Below are 22,389 nucleotides of genomic sequence, written 5' to 3' on the forward strand. Positions count from 1 at the left end.
TACATTTTTAAATACTAATGTAAGTTAGATTTTTATTGATTGTTCAGATTTTTAAACCACAAAAAAAAAGAAAAGAGAACAAAATGAGACCAAAATATGACCGACAAACATAGAACAGCTGACAGCAGCTACATGTAACAGCCTTGAGCTCAAAGATCATAAAAGAGAGAAGTCCTTTTTCATCACTGCCAGAGAGAGCAAGATGAAGCAGCCATTTATTCACATCAAGAGTCACTAAAAATTAAATGACCATAAATAAAAGAGAGACTCAAAAACTGATCACATACAAGCAGGTAAGACAGGTGTGTTCACAGGTGTGAAGACTCTTCTGTGCTTCCATTAGACTTGTTCCATGAAGGCGGACAAAAGCAGGGTCAGTTCTCCCAGCCTTCAGTCAGAAAGCTTATTAAAGGCGTTTGTGAAACGCCAGAGTTAGATTTCCTTCACTCCCCAAACTGCTCCTCACCTGTAATTGCCTCCAGATACCTGCCTTAGTAAATATTATCTACCCTAATCCTTGACATTTAACCAGCAAGTGACCTGAACTTCACAGGAAGTCAGAACCTCTGGACAGTGGCTATGAATCGACACACCAGTACCATCTGATAAAGCTCCGTCCCTAGTACTGGTAACAGAGGTGATGATGACAAACATAGAGGCAGCTCCTGGGTGAAGCTAAGCATGAAGTTCTGTCCGAAGCCCACAAGGGATGACAGCTCCTGTAGAGGTCTGTGGAAGCAGCTGTCTGACCTCTATAAACACTGGATCACATCTGTCTTTTTGGCAGAAATGCTCATTTCAAGGCTTCAAAACGAGACTTCACAACAGCCCGGCCCATGTCTTAACTGTGCTTGCTCGTGGGAAACCGACAGGAAGTGTCAGCTGCCGTGGTAACAGGAAGAGGAGGAAGCAATTCTGTACAACTAAAACACAAATGAAGCAAAAAAGTTCAAATGTAAAACCTCACTACATATTAATTTACACGCATGTTATTGTAGCATTGTTATAGTGATACTGATATCACCATTATTAATAAAGAGAGTGCCGATGTCATCAACAGCAGTAATGACATTGGCGTGTCTGTGTACACGGCTTCAGTTTGATTAAAGCTTTATTGTTTCTGATGTGATCAGTTCTGTGAGGAGATCCTTCCTGATTTCCAGTATAAATAAAATTAATACAGTTGTCATGGCAACATTTCAGGCTCCTGTATTTTTCAGCTTCTCTAACGCAAAGGGCGACTTCTCAGTTGGCATCACCAGACAGCCACACATCAGGATCAGCTGTAAGTTTGTCACGGAGAAAGTACCGGAGCAGCTTTCAGTCAGATCCATCCCAAAAGGTCTTACATCAATATTTAAGTGACTTCATAAACTTTGTTTGTGGGTTAGTTTATTCAGAAGCAGGCAGTGCACCATACTGTGTTTCTTATAGTTTAAAGAACACTTCTTTCACCATAGCCGTTTAACATAAACTTATTTTTGTAATTTTACATTTATGTTCTGCTTCTCATGTTCGTTGTGTAATGAATTATTAATCTCTGGCTCTCTTCCACAGCATGTCTTATCCCATCATCCTCCCCTCAACCCAACTGGTCGTGGCAGCTGGCTGCCCCTCCCTGAGCCTGGTTCTGTCGGAGGTTTCTTCTTGTTAAAAGTGAGTTATTCCTTCCCACCGTTGTCAAAGTGCTTGCTCATAGGGGGTCATATGATTGTTGGATTTTTCTCTGTATGTATTATTGTGGGTCTACCTTACAATACAAAGCGCCTTGAGGTGACTGTTGTTGTGATTTGGCGCTGTGTAAATAAAATTGAATTGAATTTATGAATTCCTCATACAGCGTGTTTTTCTTTTTTACATGCATTTGGAAATGATCAGTTCTTGGTTTCTGCTGTATTGTACTGTTGGACAGTTTTCATCTTATAATGTCATGAATATTCTTAAAAATGTCATATGCACCATCAATATGAACATTTTCTCAGTTGTGGATGAACAGGTCATTTTTAAAAGAACTCGTGGTTTCCTCTGGCCTTACATGTCTTAGTTCTTCCTCCGGTTGCTTTCTCTTGTAATAATTAGTGTCATAAACTGCAAACAGTGGCAGCCCCAATGATGTCATTAATAGTGAGCTGATTATTACATTTCTCTTTCATTCCTTGTAAAAAATACAGTTATTATACATGATAAGTTATCAGTCACAGTTCTCATACTGTCCAAAACCATGTCATCTAAATTTACTTCAGATTACACCCCACAGTAATCAGATTACACTCCACAGTAAACCAGATTTTCTGACTGTCTTTTGGCCGGTCAGAAGAGTCGTGACTGTCAGTGGAGGGCCGGTCTGTATTTTTCTGTATTCCTCTGAGTGATTCTTTGTTCTGTAGTGATCATAAAGCGATTTCGGGTTTCTTGTTTCTCTGATTTGTTTTGGCGACAGCACCTGAGACCATCTGTGGAACTAACCTGAGGTTGGATCTGAATTTCACCTACTGTGATTTGGCCTGTTCCTGAAATTGAAGGTTGACCAATGTTTTCAATTTAGACCTTTACATTCAAATTAGGATTATTTAATGTTTCCAGTATGAGGCGTGAACACAGTGAGCCACACCCACCGGAGGTCTGAGGCTGACACCCACCGCTGATGCCGTCGAGTCCAACGAGAACGACGCATTCTGACTGGCTCTCCCAACACCCTGAAAGACACCAATATATTCCTTAGTTCCCTCCTTCCTTCCTTCCTCCCTCCCTCAGTTCCTTGCCTTTGGAGTTCCTTGGGCTTTGGAGCGTGATGTCACGGCCACGCCCCCTCCTGCCATGACAGTAGGCCAGACAAAGCACACGGAAGCGTCAGCTGTGGTTCGTAGGTACTGTGTTGTCGGTTGCAACGGTAGATCACATGATAGGGAAGGCAAGAAGCTGGAAAATGGGCTCTCTTTTCATCGTTTCCCCTCCTGGAGGCAACGGGAGGGATCTCATGTATCCGATAATACTAAACGAAGATGTCAGGCTTGGATTGCAGCGGTCAGACGAGCGGATATCGAGTTCTCTGCCATCCCCAAACGAGAGCAATTGCCCACCTGAGAATTCATGTTGAGCGAGTAATAGGTAGTTTGCGTAACAAGTTCAAAATGCTACACACTACAATGCCAATCCGATTACTCACATCATGTGAGGGTGAAGACAGCACTGATTGATAAGATTGTTAAGGTGTGCTGTGTTTTGGTGAATATGTGCCCCTTGGTCAAACCAGGGCCAAATGAAACTTGCTCTTGTTGAATATTCATAAAACTGCTGTGTTGCATGTACAGTTCATTGTAAATAATTGTACTTTCTGTAAAGTGGTTTCAATAAAACAGAAAAAAGTATGTTTTGTTTTTTTTCAAGATCTGTTCAAATGTACTTAGCAAGTACATACACATGAAATGCAAACTATTTACATGGCAACGCACAGCTGGCATCAATCATGAATCGTTCATCTAGAGCAAATTTTGGGGCAGGTGCTGAGGAGAAGTCAATGTTATGTGCAACCTCTGGCTGTATCTTGGTCATATGGTCAACGTACTGCCAACGTGGAGGCTTAAAAACGGCCAAATCTTGTACCCAACCGTTTGTGAATCAGATGTGCGCCTCCAGGGATTTATAATTATGAAAATGATTTCCCCTATGCGCTGACTCCACAGACAAGGTACGCGAAGATATCGGGATAGGACAACAGCGGTAGGCTGTCTGGGTTTCCACTCCACTGCCTTATTTCATACGGGTCCACATTACCGATGCACGCTATTTTTTCCAAGTACCGTCTCTTGGCTTCTGGGTGCAATCGGTCACGATACAGCCCTTTGTCTTTTGCGCTAATTTTAAGCATGGTTCTGGCAGTCCCGCTTCCAACACAGTGTGTTTGTCTTGATTTTTTTGGCCTTCTGACATGGCGCCGCGATCCCACAATGCACGGCCGCGTGACGTCAACGCCAAAGCCCTATTCCCTCACTTACCTTACTTCCTTATAAGGTATGTCCTCCATTTGTCTGTCAATCAAACTGGGAGGCTCCACCAACTCCTTCCTGGAGACATGGTAAGGACACACAGTATTCTGAGTACTGGAAGTAATTGGACTACTGCAATTAATCAGAGTACTCTGTAATGTGTAACTTACTGGATGTGTTTCCATATTTGGTTGTCAGGACTGTGGCTACAAACACAACAAGTGTTAGCAATAGCCTTTAGCACATGTTAGCATTGTTACCATTGTGTTTTACTTACGATTGGGTGTGGCGGCGGCGATGGTGGCAGGAAGTTGTGTCAGGACCGTGGTCACTGTGGCGACTGCTAAGTACAAATGGGAAATTATGGATACAGTTAGCTCAGTTAGCATCAGTGTTAGCCACACAAAGACGCTAAGCTAACTTTTTTTTTTTACCATTTTGGGGGTCTTCTTCGGCACCGCTCACTATTACTTGACATCTTTTCTGATTCGCTGCCGCTGCTCGTGTTGCCACGGGAATGAGACCTGCTGGGCAGAGAGCCAATTAAATATCTTGAACGGTCAACCTGAGGGTGGGCAGACCATCATGACACACAGAGGACAAACATGAAAAAACTTTTGAATAAAATTCAGAGGGTGCATCCTCCTGAGGCCGCATTTGAAGGCCGATTACGTCACATACATCGTGACGTAGGCTATCCCAATTCAAAGACTCCTCCAAATGCGGCTGACAAATGTGTCCTCCTTTTCCTCAGATTTGAAGGAGTCAGGTGTCCTTTGTGGCCTGCCATATCCCAGAATTCATAGCGTGGCACAGCCAATTCCAGTTTCCAACAATGGCGGCAGCTACTTAGTTGTAATATTATTTTGATTACTCTTTCTGGGTCACAAAATAAACTTTTATGATACATTTCAGGCAAGAATGTAGCTGTGTAAACTTCAAATATCTGCTTAATTTATCAACACACATATATCACATATTTGCAAAAGTGCTCCGACATTTTTGGAGCCATCTGTTACCCACCAGCTCGATAGCTAACCAGGTGGTCAAGGCTCACTAGAGCTGGCGAGAGCAGCGAACTCCCGGCAAATCATTTTCAACCCCCTGTGGTCTTTGCTACTCAGGTTAAACATGATATATAAGTCACACTCAGATAACTTAAAAATGTTTGGCTTTTTCCAGTGTTTTATCTGTTTATGAATAAATCAGTTTGGCTGAGATTAAAGTTATAGTTTTCACATAGCTGAATAAACATCAAACAGAAAACTGATTAAACAGAAGTGTGAGATGGTAGAAAATTTACTCCAATGCCCTGTTATATTTTACATAGCAAGGAGCAGACGGCTGACTTTATTAACCTCCACCGAGAGAGCGGTGACGCAAATCTGAAGGTCTCGGTTGCAGCCTCTGAATTTGGACACAGCTTTCATTAGAAACAAATGAAGGCATTAAAGAAATGACAGTTTCCTTACCTCCTCCTCTGCTCTCTGATTGGTCGATCTCCATCAAGACTTCTGCTCCGCCTCAAACACCAACAGGAAAATGTGTCATTTTAGTTCCCTCTTTACTATTCCTTCCTCCCTTCCTGACTCCTTCTTTCCCGTTTTTCTTACTTCCTCCCCATTGTCCTCCCTCCCTTCTTTCCAACCTCCCATTTTTTTATACCTTTCTTTCCCTATCCCTTCCTTACTTTCTTCCTTTTTTCATTTAAGCCTCCATTTCATCCTTCCTTCATTTCCTTTCTCCCTTCCTGCCTTACCTTTGTGGTCTTCCTGGGACTTGTTCGTCTTTGTTGGTGTTTGGACAAAACTTTGGGTTGAACAGACCACTGTTTCAAGGAAATCGGAGATTACAGTGGCAATCAGATTACATTCTGCATTAATTTAATTACATGTATCAGTAATCAGATTACACCTTGCAGAAGGTTGTTATTAAACGTACATGTTTGTGTTGTTTTCCCATGGTGCACTGGGCTTAGCATGATCAGGCTTCGCCCTGCCCTCTGACCCTCTGCAAGTTCAGATACGTGATCAAAATACATCATCGCATGTCAGCATCACATGACATCAGCACATTCTCTCACCTCTGAACAGCAGGTAGTGCGCTGTGTTTTGTTATTAGTTCACTACTGCAACTTGGCTTATGATTGGCTGGAATAGAGAAGTGGGGACAGAGCTGTAGTTTATTTTATTACAGGAGCAGATAGTAAAACCACAGCATGTCTTCCTAAACACACCTTGACGCGTTGCCCTCACACACACATCAGCTGATGCCGTTTTGTTGTCAATGCCATTTTTCAACAGACGGAGAGACGGAGTTTTAGAGCAAGTGAAACTGGAAGAAAAGGATGCATCATCAGAAACGTGTGTGTGTGTGTGTGTGTGTGTGTGTGTGTGTGTGTGTGTGTGTGTGTGTGTGTGTGTGTGTGTGTGTGTGTGTGTGTGTGCTTACCTATTGTGGTTCAGTTTGTGTGTTAAAAGGTTTATCTCTGACATCCTGAAAACAAAAAAAATTTGAGTTCTGCGTGAGTGCGTGTCTGTGTCTTTCTGTGCACGTGTAACTCTGTGTGTGTCTGTGTGTGTGTCTGTGTGAGTCTGTATGTGTATGGGTGTGTTTGTCTCTTTTTTTCTCCTCATGGATCTGTGTGATGTCACAGAGTGCAGGTATCCTTATTTTTTTCACTATTTTCAGGTTTTCTGACACATGTGAAATGGGTAAAGGCAGGCTCATGGGGTGATTTGAGAAGAGGGAAAGGTGGAGCCTACGAGAACCAGGTTTAGTTTATGGAAGCCAGATGAGCCAATCAGAAGAAACCAGGAGAAGCTGAAACATTTTGTTTCAGAATCAGATACAAAGTGTGCAGAGCTGAATACCTGGAGAAGGTGAGCAGATTAAATATCATCACAGAGGCCGGTGTGCATTACCTGAAGAAGGTGTGATGTTCAACGCAACACTTCCACAAATGTTTGCAGCTGCGGCAGTCGGATGTTTGGAAGAAGAACGATGTCGCTGAACCCTGAAAGCCATGCAGTTTCTTTTATAAATAACGTTTTTGCATTTTTAAAAAATATGTTTTTTATCTAATGATCACTGTTAGCATTAGCTTAGCATTAGTCAGCCAATAGGAACTCACGTTTCTGCCTGACACTCTGAGCTCGAACTTCTCGTCTTTGTAGTGAAGTTTGATGATTCGCTGCCTGCAAAAGACAGCAAGCTGAGGGTCACATGACTGAGGTCATATATTTCTGTTTCCTCTTGTTTTGGCCCCGCCCCCTCCTTGCTGCCCCCCCTAGCTGTTAATCCTCCTGACCATGACTCATTGTCTTCATCTCAGGGAAATGTTAACACACATTTAAACTGATCAATACATATCATTAAATATTAACACTGATATGAACCTTCTGTTTGGGTCATATCACTGTGATGTCATCCAGGCGTTTTTAACCTACCACAGATATTTTCCCACCAGCTCTTTGTTCTTGAAGATGACCACTCCTACTGGTGTTGGACCCAGGAAGTACTCGGTGTGGTTCTCCCCCTGCACAAAGTCATGGTGTCAGCACGGATCAGTGATTGATCGGCTGAAGTTCTTGTATTGATCAGTGATCAAAAGGCTTACATAGGCGGCGAACAGAGAGACGCCATACATCTGCAGAGAGCTGCAGACAGACAGGAAGTGGCGCTGAGCCTCAGAGCGAGGGACGCCACTGCACAGCAAGAGAAAGAATCAATCAATCATTCAATCAATCAAAGTGATTTCTTTTGTTAGTGTGCAGCTCCATCTTTTGTCGTGTATTGATTATTGATCATTTTTTAAAAATATTTTTGATGGTGGCAGAACAAAATAAAATATGGGATCAGGTCATGTGATTACAGAAACAAGACCTTTAACAGCATGGCATCATTTCCTGTGTACCTGAGCGTTTTGCGGATGAGTTGAACTTCCTGCGTCTCCTCAGCATCTGATGTGTTGTCCTCACTCTGGTTGCCTCGATCCGCTGAAACAAACATGGGAGATCAATAATGAACTTACTGACTGATGAAGAAGTCACACATATGAACGGGTGTACAGAATTATTTTGATGTCACAAGTCATACACGAGAAAAAACATATTCTGAGCAAATATTTCATTTTACTCATTTCATTTGCAAAAGTGCTCTGACGTTTTCGGAGACGTGCAGAATCAAATTCAAAGCCTTTTCTTTACACATATGCAGGTGTTACATTCTCTAATATGTATTATATATGGTTAAAATACATCAAATGCAGTAAGTATACACGTTTCATAAAAAGTCTGTAACTTTCTTATTGGCTTTAGCCCACATAATTAAACATACAAGTCGATCTTGAGTTTCACACTCTTTTTATTAGAAATAATCAAATTGTTACATTCTTAAATTGACACAAAATGTCAGAAATCTTCTCTGTCAGGAACACATTTTCTATATGTATATGCAGCTCAAACTTATGCACAAAGAATGTAATGTAATGCCTGTATTATCTTTTCTCGTTTGTGACTTATGATAGAAAAATAATTCCATACATTTTCTTCTCACCCTGCAGCATCAGAGCGCACAGCTGAGCTCTGAGGTGGCCGGAGCATGGCAGGCGACCTCGACGTACATCCTGACAAAGTTGGAGGTAAAATTGACGCCTGACACAGGAAACACATGAGTTTCACCAAGGGTATTTAAAAAGCAGATGAAATTATGGTGGCTTAGTCATGCCAGAGGGCCACATAAGGCCACCCATGTTGGGGAGGGGGGACCGTTAAGGGCACCCGTGGCAGATGGCCATATAAGGCCACCTTTGATGAGGTGGCAGGCTTGTTGAGACAGATATGATGCGTTTAGTGTTTCATGGATTTGTTAGGTTGCACTGAAACATACCGGGTTGTTTCCTCGTTCAGCTTCGATGGATCTTCAATGTAAAATTTGACTCCAAAGTAGAAAATGTACGGCGGCCCAGCTGGAACAAAAAATGAGAAATGTGCTGTTTGAGAATCTGAGGATAAATCAATAAGACAGATCAGTTATGTTACTGATGAATTTCATGTTGCAGCTCACCGAGTTCCTTGTGCTGTGACAGAGTCTTTGAAGGATCCAACCAGAGCTGAAAGAAACACAAACAGTAACTGCTGCTGCTCCTGAGCGCGCTCAGTTTGGACTTCTTGTTTGTGTTCTCACCGTCTGCTGCCAGTTGTCACAGAACTTTAAACCGAAGAACTCAACCTCGACCACGCCTAGCTCAACGAACACCAGCTGCAAGATGGAGACCGCCTTTGATGATCTCTGAGGACAATACACTGCGTCACATTCAGAGCTTTCATCACTCACAGAGACAGGATGCTGAAGAACTTATCAGATCTATCAAACCTATCAATTCAGTTCAATTCATCCATTCATTCTCTTCCACTTAGCCTTATCGGGTCATGGGGGGATGGAGCCTATGCAAGCCACTATAAGCAAGAGGTAGGGTGAAGGTCAAGTTTATTTATATAGCACCTTTCAAACAGCCGATGCTGCACAAAGTGCTTAACAATATAAAAATGGCATTAAAAAGCAACAATGTAATACAATAATAATAATAATATAAAACAATAATAGGACAATAAAAGAATTAAAACAATAACTACAATTATTAAAATAAGACCAGAATACTTGGGTCATAGTGTGTTAAAAGCCAGGGCATAAAATGTGTCTTTAGTAGTGATTTAAATTGCTCCAAAGTCTGGGACCTGCCACGGAGAAGGCTCTATCGCCATGAGATTTGAGATAAGTCCGTGGGATGGACAGTATTATTGCCAGACCCTGTAGACCCTGTATTGACAGCCTGACGCAGTGCTAATTTAACACAGAGAAACAGACAACCATTCACACCTATGGGCAATTTAGATTCACCAGTTAACCTTACCCCACTAACTGCTTTTCTTTGCACTGTAGGAGGTAGCTGTAGAACCTGGAGAGAACATGCAGACTCCACACAGAAAAGCCGGCAAGGCTGAACTCAAGAGCTTCTTGCTGTCAGGCAACAGTTCTAACCATTGTATTACCGTTCCGCCCAATCAGTTCAATGCAACAATATATAAATATATATACCACCACAACAATATATATTGTAAGGTAAAGACCCCACAATAATACACAGCTATCAAACCTGTCAGGTTTTCTATTTTTTACTGCCACTAAAATCAAAGTTCATAACAGGAAGTTCTTAATAATGATCTTTCAAAGTCAGTCCCCTCTAACTGCATAGAGGTTTGATGGAGGCCACAGAGTGGTGACAGTCTTACTCAGAGGGGAGAGGAAACGGCCAACGGGAAGTCGGCACTGACCTTGATGCCCTGTTCGACCGTCAGTGTCAGCTTTCTGTTGTCCAATAGAAGCACTTCTCCGTAAAACTCCTCCCGGTTGCCCCGGAAACAGGCCATTGTCCTGTCATGAGCAGAGTTACAGCCTGATGAAGATAAAGGTGGCAGCTACAGAGTGATGGTGATGATGAGCATGACATCTGAAGCACCTCAGATACAAACCACAGAATCAAACTGAGCCCTGAATGATGGGAAATAGAGTCACCAGCTTCTCTGCTCACCTGCTGCTGATCCTCCTCTTCCTCTCCTCCTCTGGTCCTTTGTCAAAGTCTGCTCTCCTTCTTCTCTGGTTTCTCTGGGTTTGTTGCTGTGTTACCATAGAGATAACTCCTCCCCCTCTCCTCTGATTTCCATTTTGCTTTGTTTCCCTTTAAAAAAAACTTCAACAAATAATTCCAAAAAGCAGGTGTGTGTACAGAATAATTTGAAACAGAATTTTATATACAATTGACACAAATTTTAAGTTTCACTGATGATCAGTTTTTATGCTCAATTTATCACAAATATAACTTCTTACTGAGGCTCAGTCAGCTAATTTCCTGTGTGTGTGTGTGTGTGTGTGTGTGTGTGTGTGCGCTGCATTCACTGCCTCATTAATCTGAGTGCAGGATTAGCAGAGGCTGAGGCGGATCCCTTGAACGCCCCGTCAACACAAAAACAACTTTCAGTGTTTAAAGTCGATCAATAAAAAAATAAGATTAATTTAAAGAACTTCTGCATTGTGATGTTTTATTAAATCAGTTTTAGTTCAATATTACTGAGGAAAGATCATTTTAAACATCTTTACTTATTTTCACCACTTACCCTTTTCAGGGTCGCAGGGTGCTGGAGCCTATCTCGCTGTCTTAGGGCGAGAGTCAGGTTACACCCTGGACAGGGCTAACACAGGCTAACACAGACAACCATTTGCAACTATTGTTTCCAATTAACTTTTCCCCACTAACTACATGTCTTTGGACTGTGTCCACACAGAAAGACCCCAGCATGATGGTAGAATTGAACTCAGGACCTTTTTGCTGTGAGGCAACAGTGCTAACCACCATATTTTACTTTTTTATGTTTAAAACTAATACTTAGTGTTCTGTCTCATCATGTACGAAAGTAAATAAAAGTTAATTTAAATACAAAAAGCTATATATTCATAGAAACATGTATGTTTGAGATTTATTTTACAGTTTTAACCAGTTTTTTGTTTTTACAGTGTAATCAGCTGATGGTGAAATTTTTTTACAGTGTGGGATTAAAGTAGCTGTTAAAAACGTCTCGGTTGCGCTGTGTCGCTCAGACCAGTGTTCACACTGAGATCACCGCACTCTTATTTTTAATGAGATTTTTTTAATCTGTTTATTTATTTACGTGACTTTTTTCTTCAGTTTGATTTTTAATTCTGTTATTTCTATTGATATAAATGTTTTCATATTTTTACCTTTAACTTTTTTTTTTTATCCTGTGACTTCACAGGATAAAGGCATACTTCAGGTTTTTTTGTTTTACAATAAAAGACTTTATAAACAAACAGAGGTAAAGTTAAAAATTGATTTTAAATCTGAAATCGGGTGTTCTGATTGGCTTGTGACATTTAACAAAAGGACCAATCATGGCAGCTGACTCCAGTCCTCCCGTCTGCATTCAGATCCTTGCTGTGATCATCCTCCTGTGTTTTGGAGTCTATAGCTTCATCAAGGTAACCGTCAGACTTTTGATTTTGGGTCCAACGTGACCTCCTGCTCACGCAGTCCTCTCCTTCCTCTCTGCAGGGAGCCTCCTCCTCCTCCTTCAGCTGGTGGTCAATCCTGGGAGCTGCCTGTCTGCTCGCCACCGCCTTTGCTGCCTTTCGCCTCTATGAGGTCTGCAGGAGGAAGGCAGAGGAGGCGAAGAAGAGGCAAGACAAAGACGAGCACAGAGGATTGTCTGAGGAGAAGTGATGAAGAGGAGCTTCAGATCAATAATCCTTAATTATTTTAATTTGTCCCAAACGGCTGATGTCACACTTTCTCTCTCCTGATTGGCTGCTGGGTGGTGTTACACTGTAAAAAGATTCTGTAAATTATTCATGTTTTATTTTGATGGGATCACCGAGCATTTTCTGTGTGCTTTTATTTTTCAAACTGTGTTCATTGACAGAAAACATTGATTCTGGTCAGATCAATAAATTCACTTTTTAATCAATGATTTCATAAAATCTTATACCCTGGTTCCTTCACAATAAAAGTCAGTCATGTGGTCAGAATAAGAAGTTTCAAAATAAAGTTTAGTAGCAATGTGCAGCACTGTCTCTAGTCCACTCTTTCAGAATAATGGTATCTTACACGACAAACAGAGAACTTGAAAATAAATTACATCTAGGTGCAGTTTTCAAAGGAAAATCCACAGCTACATACTATGGCTTCAGTTCCAGACTTTCACAATAAAAGCCTCACAGTAGAGTAAAAACTGTTGTAAAATTGATGCTCAATAGCAATAAATCTGATAGAAACTTATTGATTTTAAGAATTACAAACAGCAATGATATGACTTAAAATAAAACCACTCATCAGTCGATCACGGGGAAAGGCTGCTGAGGCTCCGATTGGTTGTCAGGAAATTTCCCATAAAGCTCGGCACCTGAAGACCTGTCGCTATGGTGATACCACCACACCAAACCTAAGGCACAGTTTTACAGCAGTTAGCACTTTAATACATGCAGAGTATGTCCTGTAATATATTGAGAGTACTGTGATACTGTCAGTGTACCGTTACTTAACCGTGACTGTACAGTATTACTGTACTATTACTGTAGTGTTACTGTTATAGTACTCACGGTGAAGGCGGGGACAAGCGGCTGGCTGAACTTTGTTTTGAAGGCGTGAACAAGACGAAGATGATCTACATCAATAAACAACAAATCACCTGAAACAAACAGGAAGTCAATTCAGAAACAAAAACAAACAAACAAAACAAACACACTGTCAATGAGCAACCAGGAAGTTGAAAATACTCTTTGTTTTTCGGACCGTTGTCATAGTCACAGTAGATTCCGATTCGGTGAGGTAATGGCCAATCCAGTGTCTTTGCTCGGTTGTTGTGCTTTGCGGCAAGAGAGCTCTGCAGCCATTGGCTGGCGTGGAGACACCACGAACCGGTGCCCTTCCCTAATTGGTCAAAGCGTCCCAGGCTGCCCCGATAGGCCACCCCTACACTGAATGATTTCCAGTCAGCCAGGGGGCGGAGCTCCCAGTAGTGACAACCATTAGTCATCTCCTCGTCACCTAGGAGACCAGGAAGGAATTTCTTTTTAATTTTTAAAATTAGAAATCTTTTATTTTAACTTGTATTATTAAAAATTATTTTAAAAAATGAATAAAATTTCAATGTCAAATCATTAAATCCAAGTTGTTATTAAATCAACTTTTTTTTTTTAAATTCTGACATCTTAAAGACATTCACTTTAGTGTTACTACAGTATTAGTACTGCAATAAGAGTGCAGTATTACTACCCAGCACTGTGTATGACTCCCCAGCAAATCGATCGCGTCCTCCTCGACTTGCAGCCGTTTTATTGGGTGATGGCGTGGCGCTCCGGCTGCTGAGGTAAACACAAAAAAAAATGTTAATAAATGTCAACAGCATAGCGGGAATGAAACGGCAAGGTGAAACAGCCAATGAGGTTGTGCCAAAGCATGATGCAGCAGAGAGGAAGATGAGCGTGACAAAAACATTTCATTTGTTACATGATGGAAGAAAAGTTTATGTTACGACATCATTTCCTTTAAACATGTTAAGCCTTTATTTTGAAATAAAACCAAACATGAACTTTTTAATTAAAACAGGAAATTAAACGCTGATGTGATGTCAGCAGTGATGTGAAAATGGCAAATGGAGAGAGTGATTGGTTGCTAGGAAACCACTCAGCCATGATTGTTTCTACCTGAGCAAGTTGGAGAGGAAGCAGCACGGAGACTGAGGAGGGATAAAAAGGTTAAAGGTTATTTACTGAGGCACGTGTGAACTGGTGAGACAGGTAGCCGCTGTGATCTCATCACGATCTCACCTCTGAATGAGTCAGCTGATCAGTAAATGTGTAATGAGGAGGTGTGGCCTCCTGACTCTACAATTCTCTTGAATCAGCTGACCCATTCCGGCAGGGCCAGCATGTTTATTTAGGAGGTCAGAGATAAAATGACAAACAGTTAGTGATGATGTACAGCTTGGCGGCGTCCAGTCACAGAGGGAGATACGAAAAATCAGCAAAAAAAGTGATGTGGCCCAACCAGCTTTTTCAGGGAATTAAGAGCACCTCCTGCTGTCGTTACCTGACCAGCACAGGTGTGTCACTCTACAGGTGAGAAAAGTGCATCTTCCTGTTCTTTCTCTTTCACAATAAAAGCCTGTGCATTTCACAATACTGTGAGCGATGAACTTTACCGTGCTTCTAAGATACATTCAGGTGTATTAAAAAACACAACGGCCTCATCACTAACAGCTGTCCTCACCTGCTTTTGTTCTCTTTGCCTCGCAGGCGAGGATCATGACCTTTGACCCCCTGAGGCTCCCAGGTCACCGTGTCACCCTGAACCTTGAGCTCAGCATGCGCTGTTGAAGCGTCGAAGCTGAAGTTATACGCTGCAGACAAAAACATGGAAAACAAGGCGTCATCATTATCTGAGGCTCCGCCCCTCAAACACAGTTAAATATTCCACGTCGTGTGCTCACCTGTTGTTTCTATGGCGATAGGTTCTGAGAACTCGCCAGCTGCCGCTTTGTTTCTAGCTCGGACTCGAATGGCAATGAAACGCGAATCGAACTTCAAACCTGAAATGCAGAAATTGGTTTAAACTCAATGATGCTGTAGCCATGCAATAATGACCTCTGACCTTTTACCTGAGATGGTGACCTGAGGTTCGATAATGTCACAGACTTTCTCCCAGCATGCCTCTCCTGCCACTCTCAGTGTGCTGTCACGGTCCATTTTTCGGTACTCTAGGTCGTAACGTTCGATTGGTCTGCTGCTGCTATCGCCACCACTGTCTGCCTCACCGGGCGGTCGCCAGGTGACCGTGATGGTGTTGTCACGGACTACACAACTGGAGGCATTGATCTGTGGAGCTCTCGGCACTGAGAAACAAGAAAAACATGTGACCTCTGACCTCACAGAACAACCACCTGAACTGTTTGCGTCAACTGACCTGGCAGAAAGTGAAGTCGTTGAAGCCCCGCCCTCTCTGCACTGAAGTCCACAGTAAATTGTGACATGTTGTCTGACACCGCAGGGCGAGTGGTTAGGCGGAACGCCGGCGCCATTGTTACCCTAGTAACAGTGTTGGGGCGGATCCCAATGGAGTGGGGTGGGTTAGGTGTTAGTATTTAGGGATGGGGTTAGAAAGGTTGGGGCGGAGTTTGTATGCAAATCATTGGAGAGCTTCAGTAAGTGGTTTGTTAGTTTGAAAAGATTCAGAAGAATCAATGATATCAAAAAGAAACATTGTAAACAAACAAACAAAAACAAACATCTGATATCATCAAATGAAATGAAATGACAATGAAAACACACATTACACAGCTTTACACATTAAACAAATCAGACATACCGTTCTTTGATTTGTTTTGCTGCCTGAAAACAAAACAAAAAAACATTTTTAGTTTTTTTTAAATGAACTGATAACATCATCTTCCTTGTCTTCATCACGCCTCACCGCGAGAAATTCTTCTTCAGTGTTGATCGTAAGTGTTTGATTTGCAAAGTCAAGAAGCTCCTCGCAAGAGACCAGAGCAAACTTGCCCTCTGACAGCTGCTTCTGAAACACCATGCAGAAAACAACCCAGTCAAGCAATCAATAGCTTCAAAAATAAAAAATGGAAACAAATAAAGTGCTGCCAATGAATAGATATAAAAAATATTTATGAATGTATATACATTAAATGTAAAATATTATTTATTTGCAAAGTAGAAAAAATCACTTTAAAAACAATGAGTAAATAAATATGTAAAACTAAATAATATACTAAAAAATAAAGTGTTCCAGATAAAAATAATTCATTAAAAAATAAAGTTTCTACCTGAAGCTCCGCCTCCTTTCTTTGCTTCTCTTCTTTGATTATGTAACGGAGCTCCGCCCCCTTCTCCTCCAGGGCAGAGTTTAGCTTCTCCAACTCTGCCTCCAAGTCTGACATCACCTTGCATGACTCCTCCTGATTTAGCAAAGTTAACTTTAGTTATTTTTCCTTTAGTTTCTCTTGTCCCATCCACCTAAGCCCTTCCCTTTGTTAATTCAGCTGATTAATGAGCTGACCTGCAGGCCCGTCAGCGTGTGATCAACTGCTTCCAGGAAGTTTTGGAGCTCCTCGTTCTTACTGGCCAATGTGCTGATAATCCTGCGCAGAGCTTCCTGTTTACAAACAAACATTTAAAAAATAAACTATTTTTTACAGCACCTTCCTCCATGTTGGTGAAGCCTTAAGCAGCACTAAGTAATCACAAAACTGTTAGAGCAGAGACAGCGAGACACACAGAGCTCCTCTTCCTCATCTTCCTCCCTGATTCCACACCTGACAGAGACCAATCAGACGAGAGCATCGGCTCAGAAGGCGGGTTAAACACCTCGACCAGGATCAGCCTCCGTAGACCATAATGGACCAAAGAAGGCTTGGCATCCTAGCTGAGGTGAATACAACCATCACCATCCTGCCAGTCTCTGGCCCGCACACACCTGCCTGCTCCACCTGTTAGAACTGCAGCTGTCCGACCTTCAGATGGCGCTCTCATTGGTTAAAGACTCAACGGAAGTCTGGCAGGAAGTCTGGACACACTGAACCAAAATAAAAGGTGAAAGCACAGATCGAAGCTTCACCTGGTAGCCCTGAGATGATGATGCTCTAAGAATGAACTGACTGACTATTGATTGAATGATTGACATGTACATTTTGTTGGCTGTGCACTGATACTGAACTGTAATTTCACGCTTTTGTAACGCGTATGTTTTTAGAAACTCAGTAAAGCACATTTGAACAGGAATGAGGTATTTTACTATGAAAATTACTTCGGATGTACGGGTTTTATTTTGAAACTTGGAGGGTTCATTGTGACCCCAAAGTCTGAACACGCTAAAGGTCATGTGACCCCCACCTGTACTCGCCGACTGATCAGTATGTTATAATGCACAGCTCTTGTTCTCACTGAAGCTCGGTCCACCAGAGAAAGAGAAGCTAACCGCTAACAGCTAGCAGCTAATCCCCCCTCCTCTGCTTCCATTTCCTTGCACCTCTCCCTCCACCACGTCCGCCCCCCCCCTCACTCCCCTAACTTTCACTCACTGCTCGATTGATCACCGATTGATCACACTCTTACCTTCTGAGCGTCCATCACCTGAGACAGAAACAGCGGTAAGTGGGGACGAAGGTACGGGCCTGAAGTGACGGCATACGTATGTACATACTCATTTCCTGTGAAGTGTGTCAAAATAAGAGCGCGGAGAAGAGAAAACTGATGGGGATGTATATTAATTATTGATTCTGATGTTTGCGCAGTAGTGTGCAAAAGTCTTGAGTCAGACCTTCTGGTTATTTTAAAAGTGCCCTTGAGCAAAAGTTCTCCTGCTTTCTGAAAGTTTAAAATTCTTCCTTGGCTTTTTTTGACATGTGTTCAAACCAGTCCTTGTACCTGACCTCTGAACTTTGACCTGTGAGTAAAAGTTCAGTGTGGGATCATCCTGACAGAGCACACAACATAAGGCAGAAACATCCAAACAACAGCTTTGAATGCCCTTCAAGAAACTACAGTGGGAGACCCTCACAGAGATGACGGAGAGCTGCTCAGAGAGCTCAGCTGAAGGATGAGGAGCACTCACAGCAAGTATTGACTTTCTGGTGAAAATCTGGAGGGCCTGCAGCTGGAGGAGATGATCAGGGGCTGAAGCAGTGGCTTCACTGAGTTTTACCTCAGAGATTTGAATGATTTCAGAGAAGCTCCTCTGAACCCAGAGCTGCTCCTGTTGTTTGAGTCCAGGAGGAGACAAATGGAGGAAACATGAACATTAATGAAACACATTAAACGGTAAAAAGAGGCAGCAGTGTTCCAGTCAAACCTTCAGAGCAGACGATTCTCATTGGATGAAACAGTATTTGTTGGATCTGACCTGAAGAATCCTCAATGTTTTTGCTTTGATTTTAAGGACCTACCTAAAGCTTTCTCCAAGATTGCAGACGCCATCACCTGCTGCTTTACACATTTGTGTGACTGAGTTTCTTTATTCAGCAGGGTGTTTACGCAGCACAGCAGCTGAATGGCTGTTTAAAGACTACTCAGTCTAAGCCTCACTCAGATTTTCCTTCACTTCTCACATCCAGTGAAAGTTAAACCTTCCTGTTCATCCACAGATCAGCTCCAAACCGCGACACACATTAAAATCACCAACACGTTTCATCATCATCGATTCAATTATATTTATACAGTGCCCAATCCCACCAGCCGACTCAGCTTGACTTATACTATCCAGAATACAGGGGGGGTCTCCCTGTAGTCTGGATATTCTGGATAGCATTCAGATGATTTCCTCACTCTCGGTTCACATCAACTTTTTTGATGTTTTTTACAGGTTTTATAAATAAAGTTTGTAATGATCACGAGACCAACTTTCTGCACCTAAGATGTCAAATGTGATTGGCTATAATCGTCTTCATTACCTCCTGTTTAAAGCTGCAATAAAACAGGTCACACCAGTGTTTCAAACTTTATTGACAGAGCCACAGAGAGCAGCAGATTTATGTTGTCACATGAAATCAGACAGCAGACAGGAAGTGGATCAGTAAAAACAGAAAGCTGGTATCATGTTGCATTCGTTTAATGTTCAGATTTAAAATCAAGAACCAAAAATCTGCTCATTTAAATTATGTGCTTCAGTTCAGTTTACAGCAATAACTTACGGTTTACAGTGTTATCTGTTTCCATGGCGACACACAGAAAGTCTTCTGCCAAGCCTCGTCAACCGTCTCAGGTGGGTCAGGTATTCGAGTCAGCAGCAGACTTCCAAAGAAGAAGAGAGGTTCTGACAGAACAGATGACCAACTGAAGGGCGGGTCTCTGACTGACTCAAAGACACTGAATGTGATTGGTCAGAAGCTGAGAGGGGGCTCACTAATTGGTTGGATCCAACTGTTCTGTTCAGAACCAAACTCAAAAAACATGAAAAACTATCAAAGGCGCTGAATTATCAACATCATCATCATCAGTGTCCATGGTTACTGTCATGTTAGGGGGGTGGGGCCATGCAGGGTAAGGCAGGGGGCAGAGCTAAGCGCTACACATCTTTAGTGGTATAAAAACATAAAAAGTTCATGTTAGAGTTTCTTTGAGTTGATGGACAGCTGGCAGCAGCCAATCAGGAGAGAGGAGCAGGTGAGGGGGTGGGCACAGCACTTAAATACACTCACTTTCTGTACAGTTCATCTCATAAACATTTCCTGTTGGTCTTGCATATTTACACAGATGTCACGATGTATGAGCCGCGTTCGCCACCGCCCCCACTGCTGCCACCGCCCCCACTGCTGCCACCACCCTCGCCTCCCTTTGGCTCGCGTTTCTTCGTGATTGGGGTGGGGATAAGGGAGGGCCGCGTAGGGGTAGTGGAAGATGATGTGGTGGTAGTGGGTGCTGTGCCTTCAGCACTGCTCTTCCTTGGGCTTGGCGTGTAGTTGAAGGGGCTGACTCGGGCCGCAACGGCACCGCTGCGCTGCTGAGCGCGCTGCTGCTGGTGCGGCGGCTGTTGCGGCCGGCTCTCGATCGGCGCTGGCTTTTCGTCAAGGCTCTCGCAGCTGCGGCGCAGGTTAAGGTTAGAGGAGGAAGAGGAGGAGGAAGACGGGATCTTGGAGGGAGCGGGGCTGTCGATGATGGGTGGGGCATTGATGGCAGTAGGCGAGCGGGCAGAGCAGGAGGAGGAGGAGCGGGGGTTGTTGACAGGGCAGTCCTCCAGCCGGACCCACACATCTTCGGACTTGTCGGCGAAGCCTCGGTTGCTGAATGGGTCGCCGCTGCTCTTTGCCTTTCTCCACGTTCCCTTCAATCTCATGGCACTCTCCTCCTCACTCCGTCCCTTCTCGCTGGACTCGGAGGATGCTGACAGCACGGACGATGAGCTTCCCGTTCTTTTCCAGGTGCCGACGCGCGGCAGAGAGGTTGAGTGTTTCCCGCTGCTGGCTCCGCCTCCCCCGCTGCTGTTTTCCCGTTTCCAGGTGCCGGTGCGGCTGAAGCGAGATGATGTCACTTCCTGTGGGCGTGACGGGCTTTCAGAGTGTGAACGGTTGACGTCGTTTCTCCTGGCAGTTGAAGGTAGTGGCGAGTCTGGGCTGGATGGCGACTCGAGAGCGGCTGCCACTGCAGTCTCCTCCAGCTTCCTCTTCAGTGTCGGGCTCGGAGCTTCTTTGATAAAGGTTGACTGCCTTACGAGTGCCGGCTTCTCAGGCTCCGCCTTTTGCTTCTTGGCGGCAGTGGAGCCACTGACTCTCGATGTGGACTCGCTTCTCGGGATGCCACCACCACTCTTCGGGGTTGTGGTGGGTTTAGTGGTCCTGGATGCAGAGGATGATGATGCACTTCCTGGAGAAGCCGTGCGTGGCAGCTGCGAGAGCTTCCCTCCTTTCTGACTGGGTGCTGGGGTGGAGCGAGATGGGGTGGAGTCCCGAGAGGACCCGCCCACTCGATCTACATCGCTGCCTCCAGGAGCTTTGGCCACAGCAGCTGCTCGGGGCTTGCTCCGCCCCCTGGCTGCCGGCTCCGCTCTTGGCTTTCCAGTGATCAGACTCCTGTACACCTTCTTCCCGCCCCTCAAAGCCTTCGCTTCCTCCTCCTCCTCCTCCTCCTCTCTCTTCTTCTTGGCCTCCAGCGTGCTGCGCTCACCAGGCTTCAGGATCGTCGCGCCTCGCTTTGTCTTCTCCTCTGGTTCCTCCTCCTCTTCGTTGTTATTAGCTGTTGTAAGGTGGAAGGGCGAGCCGACAGATTTCAACGACAGGACCGAGTCAGAGTCTGATGATGGCTGGCGGGAGAGTGAGGAAGCAGCAGCAGCGGCATTCAAGCTGCTGACGATGGAGTTGGCACCTTCTTGGATGGCCTTCCAATCAAAGGACTCTGAATCTGGAGAGGCAGGGCTCCTTGGTGCATCTGAAGGCTCCTCCTCAGCCAGAATGCCATCTTCAGCTTTGGAGACAGATAGAGGCGGGGCGGGTACAGGGAGGGTGGTGGTTTTCTTTTTCTTCTTGGGCATGGCGGAACTGATGCACTCCTGCAGCAAGTCGTCCTCCGAGTCTATGCTCAGTGAGCTCAGCGAGGAGTTCCTGGAGAAGCACACGGGTGTGTCCTCAACATGAAAGGCTTTAGGTGCATAGCCAGTGGCCGCAGGGGGGCGAGGCTTTGACTCCACCTATCAGGGATAGAGGAGCACAGAGGGACATCTGTCACAAGACTGATACATTTCTGTGAAGCAAAACTGTAACTCCACCAGGAAGTAACAAAGTAACAAGTAAACAAGGTAAACAGTACACACTACACTAATTACGCCTTACTCTGTGTACTCTCTACACCAGGGGTGCTCAATACGTCGATCGTAGTATTGGTAGATCGCATGGCATTAAAAAAATAGATGCCAGCCTATCATCCATCCCGTCACTTGATTGATACAGGGAAGCCAGTCAGATGACAGCAGATTTTTTCTGACGCTTAGGTCGCTGCGCATGCGCAAACAGCGGCACGAAGTGTAGTAAAACTGACAAGCTAGTCAGCGAGTTAACTCCAATTTTTAGCTCTCGGTTTTTTCTCTTAAACCTGGCCGTCAGCAGCTACTGTCCGGACTATGCATCCCTGGCTGATTCAATTCAGTGCAAGTCATCAGAGTAAACTCAGGTAATGACAAAAAATTTACATAGTTAATTGTGTTGTGAAATATTGGATATTGCGGTTATGCATGTATATACATTGTAGATATAAAGAATCCTCAATATATTTATAAATAAGTATATGTTTTGGATTTTTGTAGTGGGTAGATCATTTTGACTTGGTCATTTTATAA

The 22,389-nt window shown here is 43.7% G+C and overlaps 3 protein-coding genes across 15 annotated transcripts in view; all 3 read right to left on the bottom strand.

Moving 5' to 3' along the window:
- Positions 1-14: 14 nt before the first annotated feature.
- Positions 15-10,824, bottom strand: epb41l4a (erythrocyte membrane protein band 4.1 like 4A). The gene is made up of 24 exons (XM_080875089.1): positions 10,579-10,824; positions 10,322-10,421; positions 9,901-9,945; positions 9,174-9,278; positions 9,054-9,099; positions 8,877-8,955; positions 8,544-8,641; positions 7,903-7,984; positions 7,606-7,693; positions 7,436-7,524; positions 7,120-7,183; positions 6,911-7,002; positions 6,438-6,482; positions 6,223-6,320; positions 6,070-6,136; positions 5,928-5,996; positions 5,746-5,814; positions 5,459-5,509; positions 4,421-4,510; positions 4,264-4,329; positions 4,157-4,192; positions 3,996-4,064; positions 2,616-2,696; positions 15-923 (listed from the first exon to the last, which is right to left on the bottom strand). The coding sequence occupies exons 1-24, from the start codon at positions 10,674-10,676 to the stop codon at positions 842-844; spliced, it is 1,809 nt and encodes a 602-aa protein (XP_080731215.1). The 5' UTR covers positions 10,677-10,824; the 3' UTR covers positions 15-841.
- Positions 10,825-12,491: 1,667 nt separating this feature from the next.
- fsd1l (fibronectin type III and SPRY domain containing 1-like) lies at positions 12,492-17,800 on the bottom strand. Of its 2 annotated transcripts, none has more exons than XM_080875091.1 (13): positions 17,682-17,800; positions 16,627-16,722; positions 16,394-16,525; positions 16,030-16,131; positions 15,925-15,947; positions 15,523-15,644; positions 15,218-15,451; positions 15,050-15,148; positions 14,830-14,959; positions 13,834-13,919; positions 13,351-13,605; positions 13,158-13,246; positions 12,492-13,000 (listed from the first exon to the last, which is right to left on the bottom strand). In XM_080875091.1, the coding sequence occupies exons 1-13, from the start codon at positions 17,694-17,696 to the stop codon at positions 12,899-12,901; spliced, it is 1,485 nt and encodes a 494-aa protein (XP_080731217.1). In that variant the 5' UTR covers positions 17,697-17,800; the 3' UTR covers positions 12,492-12,898. The 2 variants fall into 2 exon arrangements, with proteins under 2 accessions (XP_080731217.1, XP_080731216.1); XM_080875090.1 differs by having other exon boundaries at positions 13,834-13,922.
- Positions 17,801-19,049: 1,249 nt separating this feature from the next.
- apc (APC regulator of WNT signaling pathway) overlaps positions 19,050-22,389 on the bottom strand; it is a 31,541-nt gene continuing 28,201 nt past the window's right edge. For all 12 annotated transcript variants that reach the window (XM_080876593.1, XM_080876585.1, XM_080876592.1 and 9 more), the window contains one exon: positions 19,050-21,744. In XM_080876593.1, coding sequence (XP_080732719.1) covers positions 19,810-21,744 — 1,935 coding nt within the window. In that variant the 3' untranslated portion in view covers positions 19,050-19,809. The remainder of the gene's footprint in view (positions 21,745-22,389) is intronic.

The sequence above is a fragment of the Rhamphochromis sp. 'chilingali' genome (genome assembly GCF_963969265.1).
Source record: "Rhamphochromis sp. 'chilingali' genome assembly, chromosome: 2".
In the NCBI taxonomy this organism is placed as follows: Eukaryota; Metazoa; Chordata; class Actinopteri; order Cichliformes; family Cichlidae; genus Rhamphochromis; species Rhamphochromis sp. 'chilingali'.